The 23,247-nt window shown below is 41.5% G+C and overlaps 1 protein-coding gene across 1 annotated transcript; it reads right to left on the reverse strand.

Annotated features, from left to right (window-relative positions):
• Positions 1-13,048: 13,048 nt before the first annotated feature.
• Positions 13,049-19,447, reverse strand: TMT1A (thiol methyltransferase 1A). Its single transcript, XM_046645835.1, has 2 exons — positions 18,612-19,447; positions 13,049-14,408 (listed from the first exon to the last, which is right to left on the reverse strand). Exons 1-2 carry the CDS (start codon positions 19,107-19,109, stop codon positions 14,172-14,174), a joined length of 735 nt encoding a protein of 244 aa, XP_046501791.1. The 5' UTR covers positions 19,110-19,447; the 3' UTR covers positions 13,049-14,171.
• Positions 19,448-23,247: the final 3,800 nt, after the last annotated feature.

The raw sequence follows: 23,247 nt of genomic DNA on the forward strand, positions 1-23,247 counted from the left end.
ATGAGAAGAAGGCCTGTTGCCTATTTCTCCAAACAGTTGGATGTGGTGACTAAAGGACGGCTGGTGTGCCTGAGGGCGGTAGCAGCCACCTGTGACTTGTTACAGAAGGCAGAAAAGTTTGCTTTGGGTCAGCCCACCACTGTGCACACTCCTCACTGTGTACTTCCTCTTTTGGAACAAAAACGAGGATACTGGCTCACTCTGGGAAGCTAGGCAAATATCGGGCCATACTACTGGACAACCCGAATGCAAAATTAAAGGTGACATCCAGCTACTTTGCTTCCTGCTACAACAGGAGAACCTGTCCAAGATTGTACAAATAATTGAAGAAGTTTATTCTAGCAGACCCAACCTGACTGACAAGTCTTTGGAGAATCCAGATAGGAAATATTTACTGATGGGAGCAGCTTCATGGACCATGGATTTCGGAAGGCAGGGTATCTAATAGTAACTCATCAGGAACTCCTCGAAGCAGAAACACTCCCTCCGGGTATTGTTACCGAAGCAGGTTCGTTTTTGCCTGCTGCCTGGAAAGCCAAACACCGAGACGACGAGATTGCAGCAGAGAGAGAGTTTACTCACAAGGCAGCCACATGAGGAAGCGAGGGCATGAGCCTCAGATTCGCTTCCCCAAAAATAGGGACTCAGGGATATTTATGGGAAACGGGGCAAGGTGGTCTGAAATGTGGAGAGAGGTGACTGGAGGTGAGGAGAGGTGAGATAATTGATGATCTGCGTAAGTGTAGTCAGACTTCATGCCTCTTCATAGGACCCATGTTCACAAAATGGTGGTGTTAGCATGACCTGAGGGTGGAGCTTTTAGCCTTCTGACGTCAAAAGGTCGCCTATCGGCCATCTGTGCGGGCCTGGTTGATGAGTTGGTGGTCTCAACCGGCCTGAAGTGGACAAGGAGTTCTAATTCCTGAAAAACAGCTCACACACCCATTACCATGGTGACCCAGGCTCCAGGGAGATGTTATGTATAGGAGTTTAGTGGGAGTCAGGTAGCATATTGCCTAAACAGTACAGTTAACAATGGTGGGTTAAACAGCTAAAAGCTATAATCAGTAATTGCAAAAAGGAAAAAAAACTTTAGTACCTAGATACTTGATCATCAATGGCTAACTCTCTGCTGATTTCAGTATGTCTGCCCAGAAGGCAGAAGTCATAGCCCTCACGAGAGCCCTGCATCTTGGAGCTAAGAGAAAGTCAACCATTTATGCTGATTCTAAGTGTGCCTTCTCTGTCGTGCATGCACGTGGGGCCATATGGAAAGAGAGAGGTCGTCTAACTGCAGGAAGAAAAGAGATTAAACATGCAGGAGGCATACTGGGCTTATTAGATTCTGTTTTGACTCCAGAAAAAGTGGCCATGGTACATTGCCCAGGCCTCCAAAAGACTGATAGTTGTATAGCAAAAGGAAATGATTTGGCTGATCAGGCTGCAAAACCGGCAGCCAGAACTGAAAACCCAAATCCTAAGGCCCTAGCACTCATCCTGAGTATGGATCCGTCTGTGTTTAAGCGTCAGTATTCAGAAACACATTTAAACAGCAGGCAAATGGGGATTTCGTACAGGCTCTTGAGGCTCAATGGCAGTCAGTACCAAACAACCAAAGAAGGCTGGGTTTATAATGAAAAGGGACTAGTGCTTATACCCAAGCACTTAAATGGAAAAAAAATCACTACTCACCCACATCAGAGAACCCATGAGGGAGAGATGCAACCATAATTGGCTACAAAAGTTTATTGTTGGCCCACAAATGCAAACGACTATCCAGAAGGTGGTACAAAATTGCTTGATTTGTGCCTGAAACAATCCCCAAACCAGGCCACCACCAGTAATCAAAGGGGTGCAAACCAAAGGCACAGAACCAAGAGATGATTTACTGTTATGCTGAGAGCCCTGGGAAATGATAAATATCTGCTGGGTTTTGTGGACACCTTCACAGGATGGGTCGAAGCCTTTGTGATCAAGACAGAAAAGGCTTCCGAAGTAACAAAGGCCTTACTAAAAGAAATTATCCCTCACTTTGAGTTGTCTCTTTCAATTCAAAGCAACAGCTGAGGAGCTGTCATAGCCAAAGGGACACAAGAGGTATCTGGAGCCCTCGGAATACAATGGACGTTACATGCTTCCTGGAGGCCTCAGTCTAAGGGAAGGAGGGAAAGGATGAACATACCTTAAAGAAAACAATTGCTAAAATATGTCAGGAAACCAACCTAACATGGGATAAGGTCTTTCTGGTTCTCCTGCTTAGGGTAAGAGTAGCCCCTAGAAGGAGGTCTCAGTTAAGTCCTTCTGAAATGTTGTATGGGAGACCCCTCCTTAAGACTAAGTATTATTGCAATCTTGAAAATGGTCATGTTGTAAAAGAATTGGATGCCATAAAGTGTGTACAGTCTCTAGGTGCTACTTTATCCACTATACATAAATAAGCTTCTAGCCGATTAGTGTTTCCAACCAACGTCCCCAGCATTGCATAACCCTAGGGGATTGAGTCCTGCTCAAGACTGGGAAAAGTCTACACCCTGAGGACCAACGGTAACCTAAGTGGAATGGACCCTATGCAGTCCTGGTTACACATCCTTCAGTACAATTCAAGGGAGTTAAGCCTTGCATACACCACTCACGAGTAAAAATAGTACCCATTTCCAACCAGGACCTCCCTCGTCCCCTTTATAATTCTCAAACAGGCAATGCTCTTCTTGGACAACAGGAAACAGAAGAACTGAAACCTTTGGTGGGCATGGAGGCCTACGGCGGGCAGTTCTACTCAAGAGTGTTCCTGTGACCCCCTAACTGATCTTTTCAGAAAAAGCAACAAAAACTGAAGGAACTCGTGGGTCTCCATGTACCAGGCTGAGTGGGTTTCAACTCCCTTTCTGAACCCGACTTCGACTGACCAATACAAACATCTCCAAACCAGGATGAGAAGAAGACGGCATTTGTTGTAGACAGCTGTCCCAAGACTCCAGACCAGGCCTGTGTTCTTAACCTTATAAATCCTCATTTAAATCTGTGTAATGTTTAAACCCTGTATAATTGTATAACAGATAATTTCTAGATTGCCTTACCTTTTTACCTCCCAATACCTTACTCCTCCGGTTCTGTAAGATAGCTTAGAACCTGATTACAAAACTCTTTTAATTAATCACAAAAATGCCATTTAAGATTTTCCTGATGCTATGTTTGTTTTTGCAGTCCACATCTGAATGGGCCTCTAATGGCAATGGTTTTTTTTTACAATGGGCACATTCCTTTGCCACACATAAAAATCAGTCCAGGGGCCGGCCTGGTGGTGCAGCAGTTAAGTTCCCATGTTCCACTTCGGCATCCTGGGGTTCACCGGTGTGGATCCAGGTGCGCACATGGTATGGCTTGGCAAGCCGTGCTGTGGTAGGCGTCCTACATATAAAGTAGAAGAAGATGGACACGGATGTTAGCTCATGGCCAGTCTTCCTCACCAAAAAAAAAAGAAAGAAAAAGAGAAATGAAATACTGATATGTGTTTCAAAGTAGATGAACCTTGAAAACATGCTCAGTGAAAGAAGCCTCTCAAAAGTCCATATATTATGTGATTCCATTTATATGAAATGTCCAGAATAGGCAAACCTACTGAGACAGTAGATTAGTGGTTGCCTAGGACTGGGAGACAGTGTGGCAAAAATAGGGAGTGACTGCTATGAGTATGGAGTCTTCTTAGGGGGTGATGAAAAATGTTTTAAAAATAGATTATGATGATGGTTGCACAACTCTGAATATACTAAAAACCACTGAATTGTATACTTTAGGTAAATTTTATGATATGTGAATCATATCTCAATAAAGCTGTTGTTAAAAGAGAGTCACTTGGGAAAAAAAGGCACTTGGGTTGATCTTTTTCCCCCTGCATCAATGTGGTTAGCATTGATCTGGAATACAGTTAGATGGTTTTTATTTTTCCATTTTAGAGTTCCCCCGTTTTTCATTTTATTTTATGTAAGACCTTCTTTTACCTATTTTATATAAAACAGTGACATGGTTCCCCAAATCAAAACTATACAAAGGGTATATTAAAAATTGTGGGTGGGGCCGACCCGGTGGCGCAGTGGTTAAGTTCGCATGTTCCACTTCTCAGCGGCCTGGGGTTCGCAAGTTCGGATCCCGGGTGCGGACATGGCACCGCTTGGCACACCATGCTGTGGTAGGTGTCCCACATATAAAGTAGAGAAAGATGGGCACAGATGTTAGCTCAGGGCCAGGCTTTCTCAGCGAAAAAAAAAGAGGAGGACTGGCAGTAGTTAGCTCAGGGCTAATCTTCCTCAAAAAATAAAATAAAATAAAATATTTATTTAAAAAAAAAATGGGGGCTGGGCTGGTAGCCTAGTGTTTAAGCTCACACACTCTGCTATGGTGGCCAGGGTTCGCAGGTTCAGATCCCAGGTGTGGACCTAGCACCGCTCGTCAAGCTGTGCTGTGGCAGCATCCCACATAAAATAGAGGAAGATTGGCACAGGTGTTAGCTCAGCAACAATCTTCCTCAAGCAAAAAGAGGAAGATTGGCATTAGATGTTAGCTCAGAGCCAGTCTTCCTTGCAAAAAAAGAAAGTGTCATTCCTCTCTGCCCTTTATTTCTACTCTCTTCCCACCTACCCAGGACAGGTCGTCAATCTCACTAGTTTCTGGCGTAGTCTTCCTAAGTTTCTTTTTGCAAAAATAAACAGATACATACGTATTTTCTTATTTACCCTTCTTTTTTACAAAGAAGGTACCACACTAGAGATAGTTTTACCTAACATAAATTTTGTTTACTTAATATTATATCCTTTAAATTACACCTTATCACTTCATAGAGCTCTTCCGCATTCTGCTTTACAGCTGTGTAGTACTCCTCTTGTGCAGCAGTACCCTGGTTTATTCAGGCACTCATATGTATGAGCATCTAGCTTGGAAACCTTACAAACAATGCAGCAATGAATAACTTTGTGCATCTGTATTTTCATATTGTTGGAAGTGTGTCTTCACGGTAAATTCCTAGGAATGGGGTTGCTGGTCAAAAGATAAATGCAAGCATAATTTTGTTTGAAGTTCCCCAAGAGTTGTACAAATTTGCATTCTAGCAATATACAGAAGTGTCTATCTGTGGCTTTCCCAAAAGAATGTGTTGTGAGGCTTTTGAAGTCTTTGCCAATCTGTTATGTGAGAAATGATATCTCACAGTAATATTCATTGGCATTTCTTGTATTGTGAGTGAAATCGAATGTATTTTCATATGTTTAGGGGCCATTTTTACGTATTAAAAAAATTGTGACGGGGCCAGCCCCATGGCCTAGTAGTTAAGTTTACGTTCTCCACTGCCGCAGCCCAGGGTTTTGCCGGTTCAGATCCTGGGTGAGGACATGGCACCGCTCGTCAGGCCACAGTGAGGTGGCATCCCACATGCCACAACTAGAAGGACCTGCAACTAAGATATACAACTATGTACCAGAGGGATTTGGGGAGATAAAGCAGAAAAAAAAAAAAAAAAGATTGGCAACAGTTGTTAGCTCAGGTGCCAATAAAAAACAAAATTGTGACATTTGATAATTTTAAAGCTGTGAAGAGTTTGGGGGAGGGGGTGTTGGAAGACATCCTTGGACTCATCCAAGGATTTTGAGTCAGGGGATCATATATGGGAAGGTTCTACAAATAGAAATCATTTCAGCATGGAGAGATTAGTCAGGGACAAATGTGAACTCTCCTATAAAAGGCAGCCTGATTTTCCTTTTGAAACCTAGAGAGTCCAGACAGCATTTTCTCTGTAGCCCTCATTCAGTTCTTCCCACAACTATTGCGCCATTCCACACTGCTGTCGCCTGCCTCGGCTGGTTAGACCAGTTTGGCGCCTGACTGAAGATCCCGTTATCGTTTACATATTTGCCTTTTCTTTCTTTTCCAGGCTAGTTGATGTGGTAGGCAGAGTAATGCCTCCTCGCTGGTACCCCTAGAGATGTCCACATCCTCATCCCCAGAATTAATGAATGTGTTATGTTACGTGGCAAAGGGACATTAAGGTTGCAGGTAGAATGAAGGTTGCTAACCAGCTGACCCTGGGATGGCAGATTGTCTTGGATTATCTGGGTGGGGCCAGTGTAATCCCAAGAGCACCTATAAGCGAAAGTGGGAGGCAAGAGAGGCAAGTCAGATTCAGGGAGAGATTTGAAGATGGAGGAAGAGACCACGCGTCAAGGAATCAGGGTGGCCTTTCGAAGCCGGCAGAGGCAAGGGAACAGATTCTTCCCTAGGGCCTCCAGAAGAAACAGTCCTACCGACCCCTTGATTTGAGCCTACTGAGACCCATTTTGGACTTTTGTCCTCCAGAACTGTGAGATAATAAGTCTGTGTTGGTTTAAGCCATTAAATTTGTGGTAATTTGTTACAGCAGCACTAGGAGGCTCACATGGCTGACATGTGCCCAGCATTCTCCTCCCTAGCCAGTCCACCCCAAAGGATAGGAGAGAGTGACAGTGTAGAATTGAGGATCACAGCTCTGCTGAACTCCCCAGAGGGAAGTCTTTAGGAATGAAGAGGACTGAAGCTGGAGTGCTGGGGAAGTAGAAGGCAGCAAAGGAGGCTGAGATGAAGCAGCCAGAGAGGGATGAGAAGACTCATGAGAGAACAGTGCCCAAAAGCCACGGAGAAGGGGGAGGAGGGTCTCCAGAAGGATGACCAGAATCAGATATTACACAGCTAACGCACAGGATGAAGGCTTTGTGTTTGAAAAGCGGGAAATCAATAGCGACTTTGTGGAGACCAGTTTCAGGTGGAGGCCGAAACCCAATTGTAACAGATTGAGGAGTGAGTGGGAAGTGAAAAAATGGATTTGACATTTCCAAGAAACTTGAGTGTGAAGGGTGGAAAAGAAGGCAGTAATCTGAGAGGAAAGCAAAACTAAGGGTTTTGTTTGGGTAGTTTTGTTTTATTTTTACTTGAGGAAGATGTAGTGGATGTCAGGATGTTTTAACACAGGGGAAGGAATTCCTGGAGAGGAGAAGCATGAAGATGCACAAGGAGTCTGACTTGACAGAGGAAAGACCTGAGAGAGATGACTTAAGAGCCCAGGGCTACCCTTGCAGAGCCTGGGAGAAGACCTGATCCTTGGATCAGGAGTCAGGATCTGTGAGATTCCTAAATTTCTAGTTCCATTCAATGGCTCCTCTTTTTTACTTCTGTGAAATGAGTAGTGAAGTCATCTCCTGAGAGGAGGAGTATGGAAATGAATGTGGTACAGGTTTGGCCTCTGTGGCAGCTGCGGGTAAATGACAAGATTCCTGAGCAGCACTGAAAGTCTAACTCGGGTTTTATACTCTCTCCTGAGAGTGGGAACAGTGGAAGCATTCGTACATTTAACAAAGAGTAATTGAGTGCAGCAGAGGTGAAGGGGAGTTGAGACAAGTGCCCTGTCCTCAAGAAGCTTAGGGTCAGGTTGGGGAGACAGAGGAGTAACGCAGCAGCCAGCGCACATTGAGAAGGTGGGAGGAAGAGGTGTGGGCCTGAAGGAGCAGAGACAAAGGATCTGACAATCAAACTGGAGGATTAAGAAAGTTCTTTTTGGAGAGAGTGACTTATGGGATCCTTTAGAGAACTAGTAAATTTTCAATGAAGAGAGAGTAGGGTTATTCCAGACAGAGGGCACAGCTTGTGGAAAGGCACAGAGGTGAACAGCCCAAATGGCACAATGTGTAGAACCAGGGATGGGAATGGCTTGTAGAGGATTGAGGTACCAGCTGGGCCAGTTTCCGAGAGCCTTGCATTTTAAACTAAGGATTTTGAACTTTAATCTGAAAGCTAGAAGAAGCCGTCAAAGGATATCAGGCAGGAAGTGGTTTTTTCTTTAGGTTCTGGGAGCAGTCTGGAGGGCAGATTGGAGGGAGTCGGGCTGAAGCCAGTTAATCCAAGTAAGGAGTGATGTGTGCAGAAGCGATGGAGGAAGAAAGGAAGGGATGGTGTGTGACTGGTTGTGAGAGGTAAGAGAGAGAAACCTAGGTTGATGTCCTGGTTTCTGGCTTGTGTGACAGTGACAACAATGGTTTTGCCATTTACTAAGATAAGAAAGTACAGAATCAGAAGCAGAGTAGGGGTAAAGGAGACCTTCTGGTCAGAAGTTGGCAGGTTTGTATGGCAATAGGAAAAGGGGGCATGAATAGGAGAGTGACGATGAATTGATTCCTTCTGCGCTCCAGCCTAGTTAGAGAAGGGATTCAGTGTCAGCTGGTAGCCTGAGACAGACTAAGGCAGGTGGAAGCATTAGTGGTCTCTAAGTTGAAGAACAGAGTTAGGAAGAGAGATAAAAGGCTGGGAGGCTATGTTCCAAGAAAGGACTTCAGAGTTTAAAATTTCATATGTGGCTCTTTGGAGGTGACAACAGTATGCTTAGCCAGGTGCTTGGCATGTCTATTTTTCTCCAGAAATGGTGTATTTATTTGTAGGAGCGTTTTTCCAGAGAGAGGCTCTATACCTTTCATCAGACTCTCAAGGTATCTCTTATGACCCTATAAAAATTAAGAATTAGTACTAGGTAGCACCATTTTTACCCGATTTTCACATTTGCAGGCATACCTGTCATCCAGGTGCTTTGTGAGCATAAGGCAAATATTTCTTTATAAAATTTTTCTCGAGATCCCAGAAGGGCTCCTACCCAGAATCTGAAAGAAAGAAAATAAAAACACAGTAGCAAAAATGTCGGCTGACAGGTTAACAATTTATTAACAGTATCCACTCTCTTTAATGTTTCCTCCCGCTTTTAAAACTAGGCGAGCAGATGGGGTTGTATTCGCTGGCAAGTAATTTTGCATCATGGGCCTGTTAGCCCCAGTTCCATCAGATCCCATCTCTTGTCAGCAGAATGACTAAGATTGTTTCTCACATGGATGGACACTGAGGATATTATGTTAAGCGAAATAAGCACAATAGAGAAAGACAAACTGTATGGTTCCACTCATATGTGGAAGATAAACGAATACATGGACAAACAGAACAGATTAGTGGTTACCAGGGGTAAGGGTGTGGGGCGTGAGCGCAAAAGTTGGAGTGGTGCACCTGTAAGATAACTGACAATAACATACAACTGAAATTTTGCAAGATTGTAAACTATCATAACCTCAATTTAAAAAAAAAAATTGTTATTCAGAAAATTTGCAACGTCACGTAGTCAGAGCACATGCAGAAGAACTCTTGACCTGAAATGACTGCAGAACCAAAGATTCCTCTCCCCACAACACCAAAGGACTGCACATGAGCAGAACTTGAAAGCTGGACTCTCTCATCAGAAGCAAGGGATCTGTCATCCAGGAAGATCCAAGATTAAAATCCCTTCCCCACCTTACCCTAAATGTTTAAAATCTTGCTATCAATGTTTAAAACTTTACCATAAATGTTTAGAACCTTAGCATAAATGCATAAAGCCCACCAGTCAAAACCTGTCCCTCTAGTGTTTCCTTGTGCCAGCCTGTTCTCCCTAACCTCTTAAATTTTACCGCAAATCCTGAATCAGAGAGACAGATCTGAGGGCACATGGCCCTCAGATTGATCTAGCAGATTTACGGAGCAGTGAAGCTGTTTTCCATTCCCAAAAGCTGATGCTGTAATTAATTAGCTTTTTTTAAGTGCACCTCGGGTAGGAGAACCCTATTTTTCTGTGGTGACAATTTGATATTTAGAATCATTTATAAACAACTATGCATACATTTGCTTTAATACTGCAGCATTGTCATTTTCGTTTTTGCTTGCTGAGGAAGATTTGCCCTGAGGTAACACCCATTGCCAGTCTTCTTCTTTTTCCTTGAGGAACATTTGCCCTGAGTTAACATCTGTTCCAGTCTTGCCCTGTTTTGTATGTGGGTCACTGGTACAGCACTCCCACTGACGAGTCGGGTAGGTCCATGCCTAGAACCAAACCCAGGCCGCCAAAGTGGAGTGCACCAAACTTAACTGCTAGGCCACGGGGCTGGCCCAGCTTTTGCTGTTTTATAAAGAAGGCTTTTAGGTTTTTTTGTTCCTAAGCCCTGGTGGACAATGAAATTGAAAAAAACTCTTCCTCTGGGATCAGAGTTAGTAATCTGTTCCCATAACTTGAGAGGTAAGATAGAATTTGAATTGAGTGCTACTTCTTTTACAGTCTTCTAATACCTGCTTAGCTTGACGGGCAAACTGGGAGCCAAGCCTAGAGGGACTTAGGAAACCACGTCTGTATCCACAGCACTCCGTGTAGAAGTTATTTGCAGCAACTGAAGCAGTTGCTGAACAGTTTTCTTTTTTGTTGACATTAGTTTGCTATGATTCATTACACTCTTCATTGCTTAATGGTTAAACAAGAATTGAATTTCAGTTAAGTCCTGTGTTTTCCAAAGCAATACCAAAGGGAAAGGCTTATGTTACTGTCAAGAGTACAAAAGGAACTATTATCTAATGTTTGCTTCACCTTCTATTCAATTGTGAAATATGTAGGAATTTAGAAGAAACAATTAGAATGTTAGAACACTTAGGAACAGAATGTTTCATAATATTAGAAATCGTGATGTGGTGTTTTTGTTAGCCTTTAAAATAAGTGTTGGGCCCATGGGCTCAGGGCCTTAACAAAATTAGGAATAAGCTAATGGCAATAGTAGCCATCCCCAAATCTGCCATTCAGGCTCTGGTACCCAGCCTGCCTGCTTTCTTTCAGTTTCTTGAATGTACTGTGTTTCCTCCTTTTATTTTGTTCCATTAGACTGAAATACTCTTTATCCATCCTCTGGAATTCAGCTCAGATGTCACCTTCTCAAGGAAGCCTCTGATCCTCCTCCCGCTGGATAGGTCAGATTCTATTCTTCTGGCACCCTGCTCTTCTCCCTCATGGATAGCATTTATCACAATTGTATGTTCCATGAGACAGAGCTAAGTCTAGCTTATTCAGGGATCTAAACCAAGCACCAGGAGCAGAATACATGGTAGGCACTCAATAAACATTTGTTGAATGAAGTTCAACATTTATTAAGCATCAAGTGCTTCACTTCATCACAGTAACCCTTTAGGAGATATTATTCCCATTAACAGATGAGGAAAGTGAGACTGGAGAAGTAACTTGCCAAAGGTCACACAGTCAACTAATGATAACAACCAGCTGGACCTTTGATACCAAAGCCATTGTCATTTTTCTTTTGTTTTCCTTATTGCATGCAGTTATCCCACTGAAAAGGCAGTGTTCTAGGCACAATACTGTGTGATCTACTCTTGGAAAGCAGACAGAGGGCCTGATCAAAATGCAGCCATGTGCTTATAATGGGCATTTGTCATGTGCATTCCTGCTTTCTCCAGTCACAGGCTGTCTGGCCGCACACCCAGTTGGGTGAGCAGTACGGGATAGGTTGCAGAGAGAACAGAGAAAAGAGCTGGGGACAGTGAATGAGACATAAGTTTTATTGGGTCTTACTCACTGGGAACGTCCAGGAACAGCCAGCCGGATGGAATTGTGCACCTGCTCCTACTACCGTGAACAGAGAGGGAGTTGCTTATGTAGGCAGGGGAAGAAAGGCTGTGTGATTGCAAGAGGGACTGTCCTTACATGGCCAGCATTCCAAGGATCAGCAGCTCACGTGGAGGGGCTCTGTGTTCCCTCAGGAGATGATGTTCTTTGAGAGAAACAGTTACAATACCAGATGGTTGGCATCCTGCCCAGAAGGGAGCCAGAAGGACACATGGTTCACATAGGACACGTAGGTTATTGTCGGGCAAGCGTGACCCTACACAGGCCCCATTTTCACTTGAAGAATATACAACTCTCCTTGTCTCCTTGTCTTGAGCACATGGTCTGGATGTGCTCAGCTCTAGGGACCTGTCCTGTGACCCATGCTTGAGCCAATCAGCATGATCCATCCCATCTAAACATTATGATGGGTTCAGGAATGCACTTGTGACCCAGTATTATCAGTCAGAGCCAAGTGAGACTCAATCTAGAACTTGGGAGTTTTTGCAAAAGTGGACTTGATCTTTCCAACTGGCCTTGGGTCCTGGAAACATGAAGATTGACACTACTTCCACAGACTCACCACCTGATGGGGCAGACAGACAGGATGGCTGACGTGACCCTAGATACTGTCTGGCTCCTGATAACATTATCTGAGCCCTGCTCAAGATGTTCCTGAGGCTTTCTCCCCTAATGATTGTCACTAATTTGAGTCAGGAAAGTCCTTTTTCTACTTGAGCCTTTTTGGTTTGGGAGTTCTGTCACTTGCAGTCAAAGGAATCATAACCAACACAGGACCTAAAAGACATTGGGCATGTTTGGCCTTTTTTCCGTTTCCGTTTTACATGGGCTTAAGTCACTTCCTCAGGCTCTTGGAATGATCATCAGTGGGTGTTTCCTAGGCCTGAGCAGGAAGGCAGTGAGAAGGTAATATTGCAGCGATGATTGCCAAAGTAGGAGCCGCAGTTCTGGGAATCAGGGCTTCTAGACTTGCTCAGTGGCTTGTGGAATGTAAGGAACTTTATTTGTTTCTCTATACCTCAGTTTTGTCTACAGAAAGTGAGAATAGTGTTTGCTACACCACTTAGACGAGGGCGAGGTAAGAACGTGCTGAGTGCTTTGTACTTTGTAGTCATTTGCCTTCCAACATGCTGACAACATTTCACCATGTCAACCCACGGCTTTTCATATTTCTCAGTCGCTATACCGACCTAATCAGTAGTGAGGTGGGTAGACTAAGGAGGTTCCTACTTTGGGGAGACTGTAGAGGGAGGAGATTCATGTTCATAGCTTAGGAGGCCTCAGGTGAGCGTCCTGACTCACTGTAAGAATAACTTTTCATGTTCAAGAGAGTAGAATAGTGAGCTTCCCTCTTTTCTGCTCTGTGGATTTCACAAATGGGATCTTTCGACTTGAAGTTTTCAGAACTCATTCTGATCCTTCCAAAATTGCTTTTTCTAAAACCTAGCTGTGTTTATTGTTACCTGGCTTTAGAAAGAAAAATCTGTATGTTCAAAGAGCTTGTTTTTCCACAATGAAGGAAAGCCCTCCCAGAGACATTAAGAAAAATGAAACCAAGCCAGCAAAGATAAAAACCATTTATTTTATTTCCATTCCTAAAATGCATGTGAATTGATTGATTTGATGTTTAAACATCTCTTTGCAAAATCTCAGAAAATACACTAAATTTATTAGAATACATACACACTATTGCTGAAACTTTTATTCTTAAGCCCTCTGACTGAACAACCTAATGCTTGTTTTCAAAGCACTTGTGATGATTTTCAGAGGTTTCCATGGTTGCAAGGAACAAAGAAAGCATCTTGGAACAGCAGTGAAAATTTGATCAGAATCATCCAAAACATACCTGTCTACTTCTTTAGTGACTCACAGGGACTCTTACAAAGTGTGCCGAATTATACAAGGTTTTCCTAATTACAGTCGCCTTTTCTTTGCCTGCAACTTACTATGTTCAGCGGAGTATATGCTAGATAATAAGGGAAAGGAACCCAAGAACCTTAACTGCCTCAAATAGTTTTATGGATATACTAAAATGTCAAGTACCCTCTTCATCTTAAGAATTGAAGACTAGAATGTGCAGGAAAATACACTTTAAAGGAATACTGGCATAAAAGCCATGCAGAACTAGGCGTGGTAGCATGGTACATTAATTTTGAAAGCCAGCCTGGTGATACTAAGAACAAATAGATCAGATTTCTTTTTCAAAAAATCTGTGCCATTTAGATTTGGATTTTCAACTAGTTCATATTTCTTCATTCAGTTTATGAATTATTGAGATTTTTTTCACTTCTCCCTTTTTAAAGTCTTCGAGTGATTTAACTGCTTATTAGCACAAAGCTCTCAGAGAGGGGGTAAAATTAAAATCTGTTGGGTAAAACAATATAAATAAGACAGTTGGAAAACTTTTGAAGTTACTGAATAAACTAAGGTTTGGGGCTAATGGTAGATTTCAATTATGAAAGCCCACTGTTTCCTTTTAAGGGAGAGTTCAAAGCTGGCTTGTTTTGTTTTGTTTTTGATTCTCTGGGAGACAATAGAAAATGGCTAAGTAGGGTATAACATAAACTTTTAAGGATGAAATTCACCTTACCTAAAAAAAGGTTTCTCCTCTCCCTATTAGTATTTTAAGTGTAAAACTGAAGCCTGAAGTTATTTGGGTCATTCAGCTCTCCACTCTCCACACGCGCTATTTCACAGCATATCCATAGATGTGAGGGCGCAGCAGCTCCCAGGACAGCGGGGCCTGTAAGTGCTGCAGCTTCAGCTTAGAGAAGTTGGCCCTCTCTAGGGCCTTCCAGGTCTCTCTGGTTAGGGTGCACCCATCAAACACAAGGTACCAGACAGGATGCAAGACCTGTTGCCAGAAGTAATTCCAGGTTGAACGCTCAGCTGCTACATGCTCCATGAAATAAAAAGCCCCTCCCTGAGAAAGAAAAAAAAGAAAACTTTTGAGGATTTTAGTTTTGGGAAAATAGATTTATAAGATGATTGAAATTTCAGCTTTCAGTGGCCCCAGAGGCCAACTTCATGAGAAGACATGGATAAATTAAAATTTAATAAGATACCATTTTGGTCAATGGTTTCACCTTCTGTCAGATTTTATACAGAGCTGCCACTCTCAAGCAATTGACACTATATTTTCTGACCGTGAAAGTAATACATAAGAATAGCTAGAACTTAAAGCAGTTACCGCATGCAAGGTGCTATCCTTAATGCCAATCACGTGTAAACTCACTTAATCCTCACAATAAACTTACCAAATAAGTTTATAATACTGCTTACTATGATTCCTATTTTTAAAGATGAGGAAAATGAGTCACAGAAAATAAGCAACTTGCCCAAGGTCACACAGCTGATAAATGTCAGAATCAGGTTTTGAACCTTCGTGTTCCGGCTCCAGATGCTAGCAATACTGCCTCCCTGGTATGTTTCTTTTAGAAAATTTAGAAAATACAGAAAAATTTAAGAAGAAAAATAATCACCCACCATTTTAGCACCTTGAGATAACTGCTGTTAGGATTTTGTGTGTACTTCTATAGGAATAGGTACTTTTTCCCCTAAAACTAGAATTGGAATATACATTCTGCTTTGTAACCTGCTTTAGTTTTTCTAAAACATTTAAAAAATCTGTACACAATATTTCATACCACTGAAGGTACCATCTGTTATTTAACCATTCTCATTTAGGTTATTTGCAATTTTTCTCTGTTAATAATACTGTAACAGTGAACATCCTTATCCATAAATCTTTGTGACCATCTCTGATTATTTCCAAATAACTTGCTAAAAAGTGGAACTGCTGAGTCAAAACTCTGTACCTTTTTAAAGCTGTTGGTACAGGTTGTCAAATTGCCCTTTGGAAAAGTTATAGCAAATTTGCCTGCATACCAGCAATGGAAGTGAGTGCCCGTTTCCAGTAAACTCTCATCAATACTTTTTTTCCCTGCATCTTTGTGAACTTGATAGGTAAAATGGTATTTCATTTTCAATAATATGTATATCTTTGATATTCTTAAGAGATATAACATCTTTTACTAAACTTTATTGTTTAAATTTAAAAAAGATTTGTTCTTTTCTGATTTGTCTGTCATATCCTTTTTCAGTTTTCTAATAGGGTGCTGGTTTTTTTCTTACTGACTAGTAAGGGCTTTTAGTATCATCAGATTATGTATATTACAAATGTTTTCCCCAGTTTGTTGTTTGCCTTTTATTTACTTTTTTTTTTTTACTTCTACTTCTTTTATTTTTAAGAAAAATCTTTTAATTCATCTGATAATAGCTCTCAGGCTCTGCTTTGCAAACCTGTGGGAGAGTCTGAATCCACCCCATGCACTGCCTGAGATGAAATAACCATGTCTTATCTTTTTGGACCATTGTCACAAGGATGTAAATGATATGATTACTTAAGCAATCAGTGGATACTGTGTGTAAATAACTGTCATGTAAGTATGAACAACTGCTACTTTCATCCAGGGCAGTCCTATATAAATACAGGTCAAGTATAGACACAATAGAGGCTACACATTATTAGGGAGTCTTTGGAAGTTTTCTACCTGTCTACCTCCGAGGAGAGTAGGGGGAAAAGGACCTGACAGTCACCTCGAAAACCTGTAGTGACTGTCCCACTGTTCTTGGCCTCTTGTAGCTACCCTAATCTTGGCTATCCCAGGCAGGGAGTTTAGAGATAAAGTTCTCCCAAATCCCATGGGTAAGTATAAGACCTGTATTCAGGAGTGGAAAACTTGGAATGTCATGATTGAACAAAAAAAAAAGAGAATTTCCATAGAGTAGGACAGGAGAGTAGGGAGGAGACCCAGGTTTGGCGAGGTCATTGTTTGCCCTCTGAGTTAGCACAGGTGAACCTAGAAATGTTTGTCAGTCATTCAGATGACTATCAAGTAAACAGCTAGATATGCAGCCTGGAGTTAGAGATAGATCCAGGCTAGATATTTTGATTTGGAAACCATCTGTGTATGCGTGGTAAGTGAAAATCTTGGGGGTTCATGAGATCGCCTAGGGGATGTAGATAAGTGAAATGAGAGCCAAAAAAGAAACTCCAGTGTTTAAGGGATGGGCAGAGGAAGAACAGTCAGCGAAAGTGGTAGAAATGCTGAATCAGAGAGATAAAAAGGCCCAGTGATAAGTACTGGTGCAGTGATAAGAATATTTACATTAAAGAAAGTCAGCGGGGCCGGCCGCCTCCGTTCCCAGGCTCCACTTCAGAGGCCCAGGGTTTTGCAGGTTCCGATCCTGGGTGTGGACATGGCACTGCTCATCAGGCCATGCTGAGGCAGCATCCCACATAGCACAACAAGAAAGATTTACAGCTAGTACATATGACTATGTCCTGGGAGTGCTTTGGGGAGAAGAACAAGGAAAGAAAAAAAAAAAAGAAGATTGGCAACAGATATTAGCTCAGGTGCCAATCTTAAGGGAAAAAAAACAGAAAGTCAGACCTTCTAGCTGTGGACTTTGAGTAAGTGTCTTAACATCTCTGAGTCTGTTTGCTCAACCCAACATGAAGACAATACCTGCTTCACAGGACTGCTGTGAGGCTTAAATGAGAATGTCATAAAGCTCGTGGTTACATTCAGCAGAGAGCGGGTGCTTTGCAGGAGCTAAGGAAGACTACCAAGAATATGATCCCCTTAGGAGTCTTACCAGGGCTATAAAATGGAGAAAATAATTACTTGCTTTGCAGGGGTGTTGTGAGCTTAGAAACATGGTAAACAAAACATCTAGTAAGTGTGCCCCGTTAGTGCCCAGTCTTAGGATACGAGAACCCAGCATTTGGGAAGAACAATCAGACCTTTTTCATTTACTGCTTTGATGTTGGCCTGTCCTTGAGCCAAAGGCAGAATTGTATTATTGCCTCAACACCCTACCTCCAAGTCCTTTTCCTCCTGAGGAACTTCCTCTATTGGAAATAAAACTGGGGATTATAGAACGCCTTTTCTCTTAGAATAGTAAATTCGAATGTTAAGATAGCCATACTTTATGTTCAACTACATTTAGAATAAAATTATTATAAACTAGTTTTAAAAAAAATGGTAAAGGTAATATGTGAAAATTACATACAGGTATAAGGAATTTCAAACTATACAGAAAGGTATAAAATGAAAAGTTGTTCTTCCCTGTATCCAAGTCCCTTCCCGAGAGGTGAGCACTGTTAGTTTCTTATCTGTCATTCCCAATAACATATACAATATAGGCATATATTCTTTCCCCTCACACAAATGGGCTTATACTCTACATAATATTCCCATGCTTTGATTGCTTTTTTTCATTTGACACTATCTCTGGGAGATTTTTTCATATCAACATAGATAACTCTTCCTTGTTCTTTTTAACAGAATTCCTTTATATTATGTGACCATTTACTTGAACAGCTTGCTATTGATTCACATTTGGGTTATTTCCAATTTGTACTATAACAGACACTGTCATGAATATCTTTTCATATGGATGAGTTTTTGCACATTTGTGCAGTATAGCTATCAGATAAATTCCTGCTAGATAAAAGAGAATTTGCACTTTAAATTTTGATCTTATCAAATTGCCTTCCAAAGAGGGCACTTCCTCCACGTATATGGGGGCGTCCAATCCCCCAGTCCCACTCCAATATCACATTGCCTTTTAAAGTCTCTGACAGTACAGTAGGTAGAATTAGTTTGTTGTTTTCATTTGATCTTTCATCGTGAGTAAGGTTGAACATTTTTATCATATAATTAGCTATTGTTATTTATATTTCTGTTCCTGCTCTTTGCTTATTTTTCTCTTGTGGTTTTTTATTGATTTAGAAAATCTTATTGATCTATTGATTTATAATGTCTGTTATATGAAGGGAGTTCACCTTTTGTCTATCATCCCTGCCAAATACTTTTTCCAAGTTTGTTTTTGTACTTTAACTTTGTTTATAGTCTCTGCAGGAGTTTTAAAATTTTATGTATTCAGATTTATCAATCTTTCCCTTTATAGCCTCTTTCCCACTCTAACATTTTTTTTTTTTTGTTCAACAGTGCCTTCTCTAGTAGTTACTTTAGAATATTTGGTCCACCTGAAAGTGGACTGCCCTTGGTGATAGAGGTTCTCACTTATCCGGTCCTCCTCATACCCCGTCACTCACCGGCCTCAGCACCCTGCACACTTCCTGGAGGATCTGCTCCTGGTTCTCCACAGAGCACAGGACCAGGGTGCAGACCACCGCGTCCACGGAGCCATCGGCCACCTGGTGCATGTTCTCCCCGGCAGCCACCACAAAGCGCTCGAACTGCACATGTCGGTTCTCGGCAACGCTCTTGATCAAGAACTTCTCAAAGTTGGGGTTGGGGTCAATACAGGTCACCCTGCACCCAGGCGGGTAGTACTTGAAGTTGGCCCCGGTGCCACAGCCCACTTCCAGCAGGGAGAGCTTCCCGGAGGATCCCACAAACTCCTGCAGGTTGCTGAAGAGCTCCCGCTTCTTGCTGGCCATCTGTTCATTGTACATCACCGCGAACCTCTCCAAGAAGTGGGGGAACCATATTTTACATATCCTATTCCACAAGCCCAGAAAGTTCAGTAGGTATATGGGAAATGCCAGGATGTAAACTGCCAGCTGGAGTATAAAGATGGTAAGCGCCATCACTCAGACAAGAAAAAAAACAGATGGCCAGTTAGAGACCTGATGGCTTTAAGTGCAGGGGGTAGGCTTCTGGCCACACTCCCCAGCCAATCAGGTGCTGCGGAAATAAGAACATACTGTGCTGGAAAGACGCAGCTGACGTCAAATAATGGGCAAGAGGCCCGTTTTGCCCAATGAATAGCTCTTTGGCAAAAGGTGACGATAGCTTAGTTTCCATAAAGCAACAGGAGAAGCTTCCCAGCTTTACCTTAGCAAGAAGTTGACTACAATCTCTTATTCCAAATCTGTTCCTGCGTCTCCATCTGTGGGTGTGGAGATACTGCTGTAGTTTTACATGCACAGAGCACTTCGTCCCGTTCGGGTCTTCCAGTGACCTCTGCCAAGAAAACAAGTTCCAGGGGTGGAGCCTGGTTAAAACCACCCTAGAAAACCGCTGCCAAAGCCTCTTTTCTACAGGGTGCTCCCCTCCTCCCCAGATCCCACTCCTGTGACCGGTTCGTTAAAAGGAAGTGAAAGGGCATGCCTGCCTGGCTACAGTTAAGAAGAATTTCTCCTTTTCCATTGTGGGCTGAGGCTCGCAGACGTTCGTAATTCAAAAACAGGATTGCTTTTCAGTCACTGTTTTGGGCTGCTCATCTTTTAAACGGCAAGTTTCAGCTTCGAATTGTGCCCAACCACCGCATTACTCAGTTAATTTAGATAAAAATAGTCCTGCAGAATATCCACGTTTGGGAACCTAAAGTATTCAGAAAACAGTTTGAAACATCCATGTGTTCTTAACAAGAAAGGCCGTGCTTTAGGGTGGTCAGGGAAGACAGAAATTTTCAAAAATATTGGTAACATTTATGTTTATAAATTGGGTAATGGATAGAGAGAGTGTTCTGTTGTTTCATTATGTTATACCCTACATATATTTTATAAATATTATATCTGTTCCACTTTAAACATATTTTTTGAGGTGGAATTGACGTACAATAAACTGTACATATTTAAAGTGTACAGTTTTATAAGTTTTGATCTATGTACGTGCCTATGGAACCATCACTTTAGTCAAGATAGTGAACATATCCATCATCCCCAAAAGCTTCCTCTTCCCCGTGTCTGATCCCTCCCTCCTGTGCTCCCCATCCCAAGGCAACCACTTCTCTGTTTTCTGTCTCTAGAGATAAGTTTGCATTTCCCAGAATTTTATGGAAATAAAATTATACATGGGTACCTTTTTGTCTGGCTTCTTTCACTCTGTGTAATTATCTTTAGAGTCATCCACATTGTTGCATGTATTTATTGATTTTGTTGCTGAGTAGTATTCCATTGTGTGGATATAAACAGTTTGTTTATCCCTTCTTCTATTGATGGACATTTACGTTGTTTTTAGGGTTTTTTTGTTTTTGTTTTTTTACAAATTAAGCTACTGTGAACATTAGTGGATGAGTCTTTGTATGAACATACGCTTTCATTTTTCCTGGATAAATTTCTGTGAGTAGAATGTGTGGGTCACATGGTAGATGTATGTTAAATGTTTTAAGAAATTGCCAAAATGTCTTCCAAAGCAGTTGTACCATTTTATATTCCCACCAGCAGTGGATGAGAGATTTAGTTGATCAACATCCTCACCAGCACTTGGATCGCTTGCCTTTTAAATTTTAGCCATTTTAAAAGGTGTGAGGTAGTCTCTCACTGTAGTTTTTTAAAATTTTTAAATTTTTTTGAGGAAGATTAGTGCTGAGCTAACATCTGCTACCAGTCCTCTTTTTGCTGAGGAAGACTGGCCCTGAGCTAACATCTGTGCCTATCTTCCTCTGCTTTATAGATGGGACACCTGCCACAGCGTGGCTTGACAAGCAGTGCATAGGTGCACACCCAGGATTGGAACCAGTGAACCCCTGGCTGCCAAAGCAGAACCAGAGAACTTCACTGCTCTGCCACTGGGCTGGGCCCTCTCACTGTAGTTTTAATTTGCATTTCCCAGAAGGTTAATGATGTTGAGCATTTTTTATGGGCTTTTTTTGCCATCTGTGTATCTTCTTTGGTAACATTAAATTAGGTTGTTGTTTTCTCATTGAGTATTGAGAATTCTTTTTATACTCTAAGTCATTTATCAAATGTGTGATGTACAAATATTTTTTCCTAGTCTGTGGCTTGTCCTTTTACTCTCTTGACAGTGTCATCAGTTTTCCCCACCTGAATCCACCCCCTGCCTCTGGCAACTACCAGTCTGTTTTCTTATCTATGTGTTTTTTTTCTGTTTTAGATTCCACATATAGATGAGATCATACGGTATTTGCCTTTCTCTGTCTGACTTATTTCACTTAGAATAACGCCCTCAGGTTCCTTCCATGTTGTTGTAAAATGGCAAGACTTCCTTCTTTTTTATGACTGAATAATAATATTCCATTGTGTATATATATATATATATATACACACACACACACCACATTTTCTTTACCCATTCATCCATTGATAGACACTTAGGTTGCTTCCATACCTTGGCTATTGTAAATAATACTGCACTGAACATGGGGGAGCATATATCTTTTTGTTAATGTTTTCGTTTCCTTCGAATAGATACCCAGAAGTGGAATTTCTGGATCATATGGTAGTTCTATTTTTAATTTTTTGGGGAATCTCTATGCCGTTTTCCATAGTGGCTGCACCAATTTATATTCCCAACACCAGTGCACAAGGGTTCCCTTTTCTCCGCATACTTGGTATTTCTTGTCTTTTTGATAATAGGCATTCTAACAGATGTGACGTGGTATTTTATTGTGGTTTTGCTTTGCATTTCTCTGATGATTACTGATATTGAGCACTTTTTCATGAATCTGTTGGTCATCTGTGTAGCTTCTTTGGAAAAATGTCTATTCAAATCCTCTGCCCATTTTTAAGTGAGATTTTTTTTGCTATTGCATTGTATGAGTTCTTTATGTATTTTGGAAATTAACCCCTTATCAGATATATGATTTGCAAATATTTTATCCCATCTGGTAGGTTGCCTTTTCATTTTGTTGATGGTTTCCTTTGCTCTGCAGAAGCGTTTTAGTTTGATGTAGCCCCACTTGATTATTTTTGCTTTTGTTGTCTTTGCTTTTGATGTCAAATCCAAAAACTCATCGTCAAGATCTATGTCAAGGAGGTTACCACCTATGTTTTCTTCTAGGAGTCTTGTGGTTTCAGGTATTGTTTTCAAGTCTTTAATCCATTTTGAGTTGATTTTTGTGTATGGTGGAAGATAGTGGTCCAGTTTCATTCTTTTGCTTGTGGCTGTCCAGTTTTCCCAACACTGTTTATTGAAGAGACTGTTCTTTCCCCCTTGTATATTCTTGGCTCCTTTGTCATAAATTAACTGACTATATATGCATGGCTTATTTCTGGACTTTCTATTATTTTCCATCAATCTGTGTGTCTGTTTTTATGCCAGTAGCATACTGGGTTTTTTTTTGTTTTGTTTAAACATTGGCACCTGAAGTAACAACTGTTGCCAATCATTTTTCTTTTCTTCTGCTCTTTCTCCCCAAATCCCCCCAGTATATAGTTGTATATATTTTTTTAGTTGTGGGTCCTTCTAGTTGTGGCATGTGGGATGCTGCCTCAACATGGCCTGATGAGGAGTGCCATGTCCATGCCCAGGATCTGAACTGGTGAAACCCTGCACCACGGAAGTGGAGCATGGGCACTTAACCACTCAGCCATGAGGCTGGGCCCTGTTTTTATGCCAATAGCATACTGTTTTTGTTACTACAGCTTTGTAACATAGTTTGAAATCAGAAAGCATGGTGCTTCCAGCTTTGTTCTTCTTTCCCAAGATTGTTTTGGCTATTCATAGTCTTTTGTGATTTCATACAAAGTTTAGGACTGTTTGTTCTATTTCTGTGAAAAATGCCATTGAAATTTTCATAGGGATCACGTGTAGATTGCTTTGGGTAGTATGGAAATTTTTACAATATTAGTTCTTCCAATCCATGAACACAGAATATCTTTCCATTTATTTGTATCATTTTCAATTTCTTTCATCAATGTCTTACTTTTCAGTGCACAGGTCTTTCACTTCCTTGGTTAAATTTATTCCTAGGTATTTTATTCTTTTTGATGTACTTGTAAATGGGATTGTTTTCTTAATTTCTCTTTCCGATAGTTCATT

The sequence above is a fragment of the Equus quagga genome, chromosome 1, assembly GCF_021613505.1.
Source record: "Equus quagga isolate Etosha38 chromosome 1, UCLA_HA_Equagga_1.0, whole genome shotgun sequence".
NCBI lineage: Eukaryota > Metazoa > Chordata > Mammalia > Perissodactyla > Equidae > Equus > Equus quagga.

Bases quoted from the DNA above. Each gene is read 5' to 3' on its own strand.
- TMT1A (XM_046645835.1), bottom strand. From the start codon at position 19,109: ATGGCGCTTACCATCTTTATACTCCAGCTGGCAGTTTACATCCTGGCA. The intron at 14,409-18,611 runs GTGAGTGACGGG...TTTCTTTCTCAG, and splicing joins TGTGCAGGGTGCTGAGGCCG to GGAGGGGCTTTTTATTTCAT.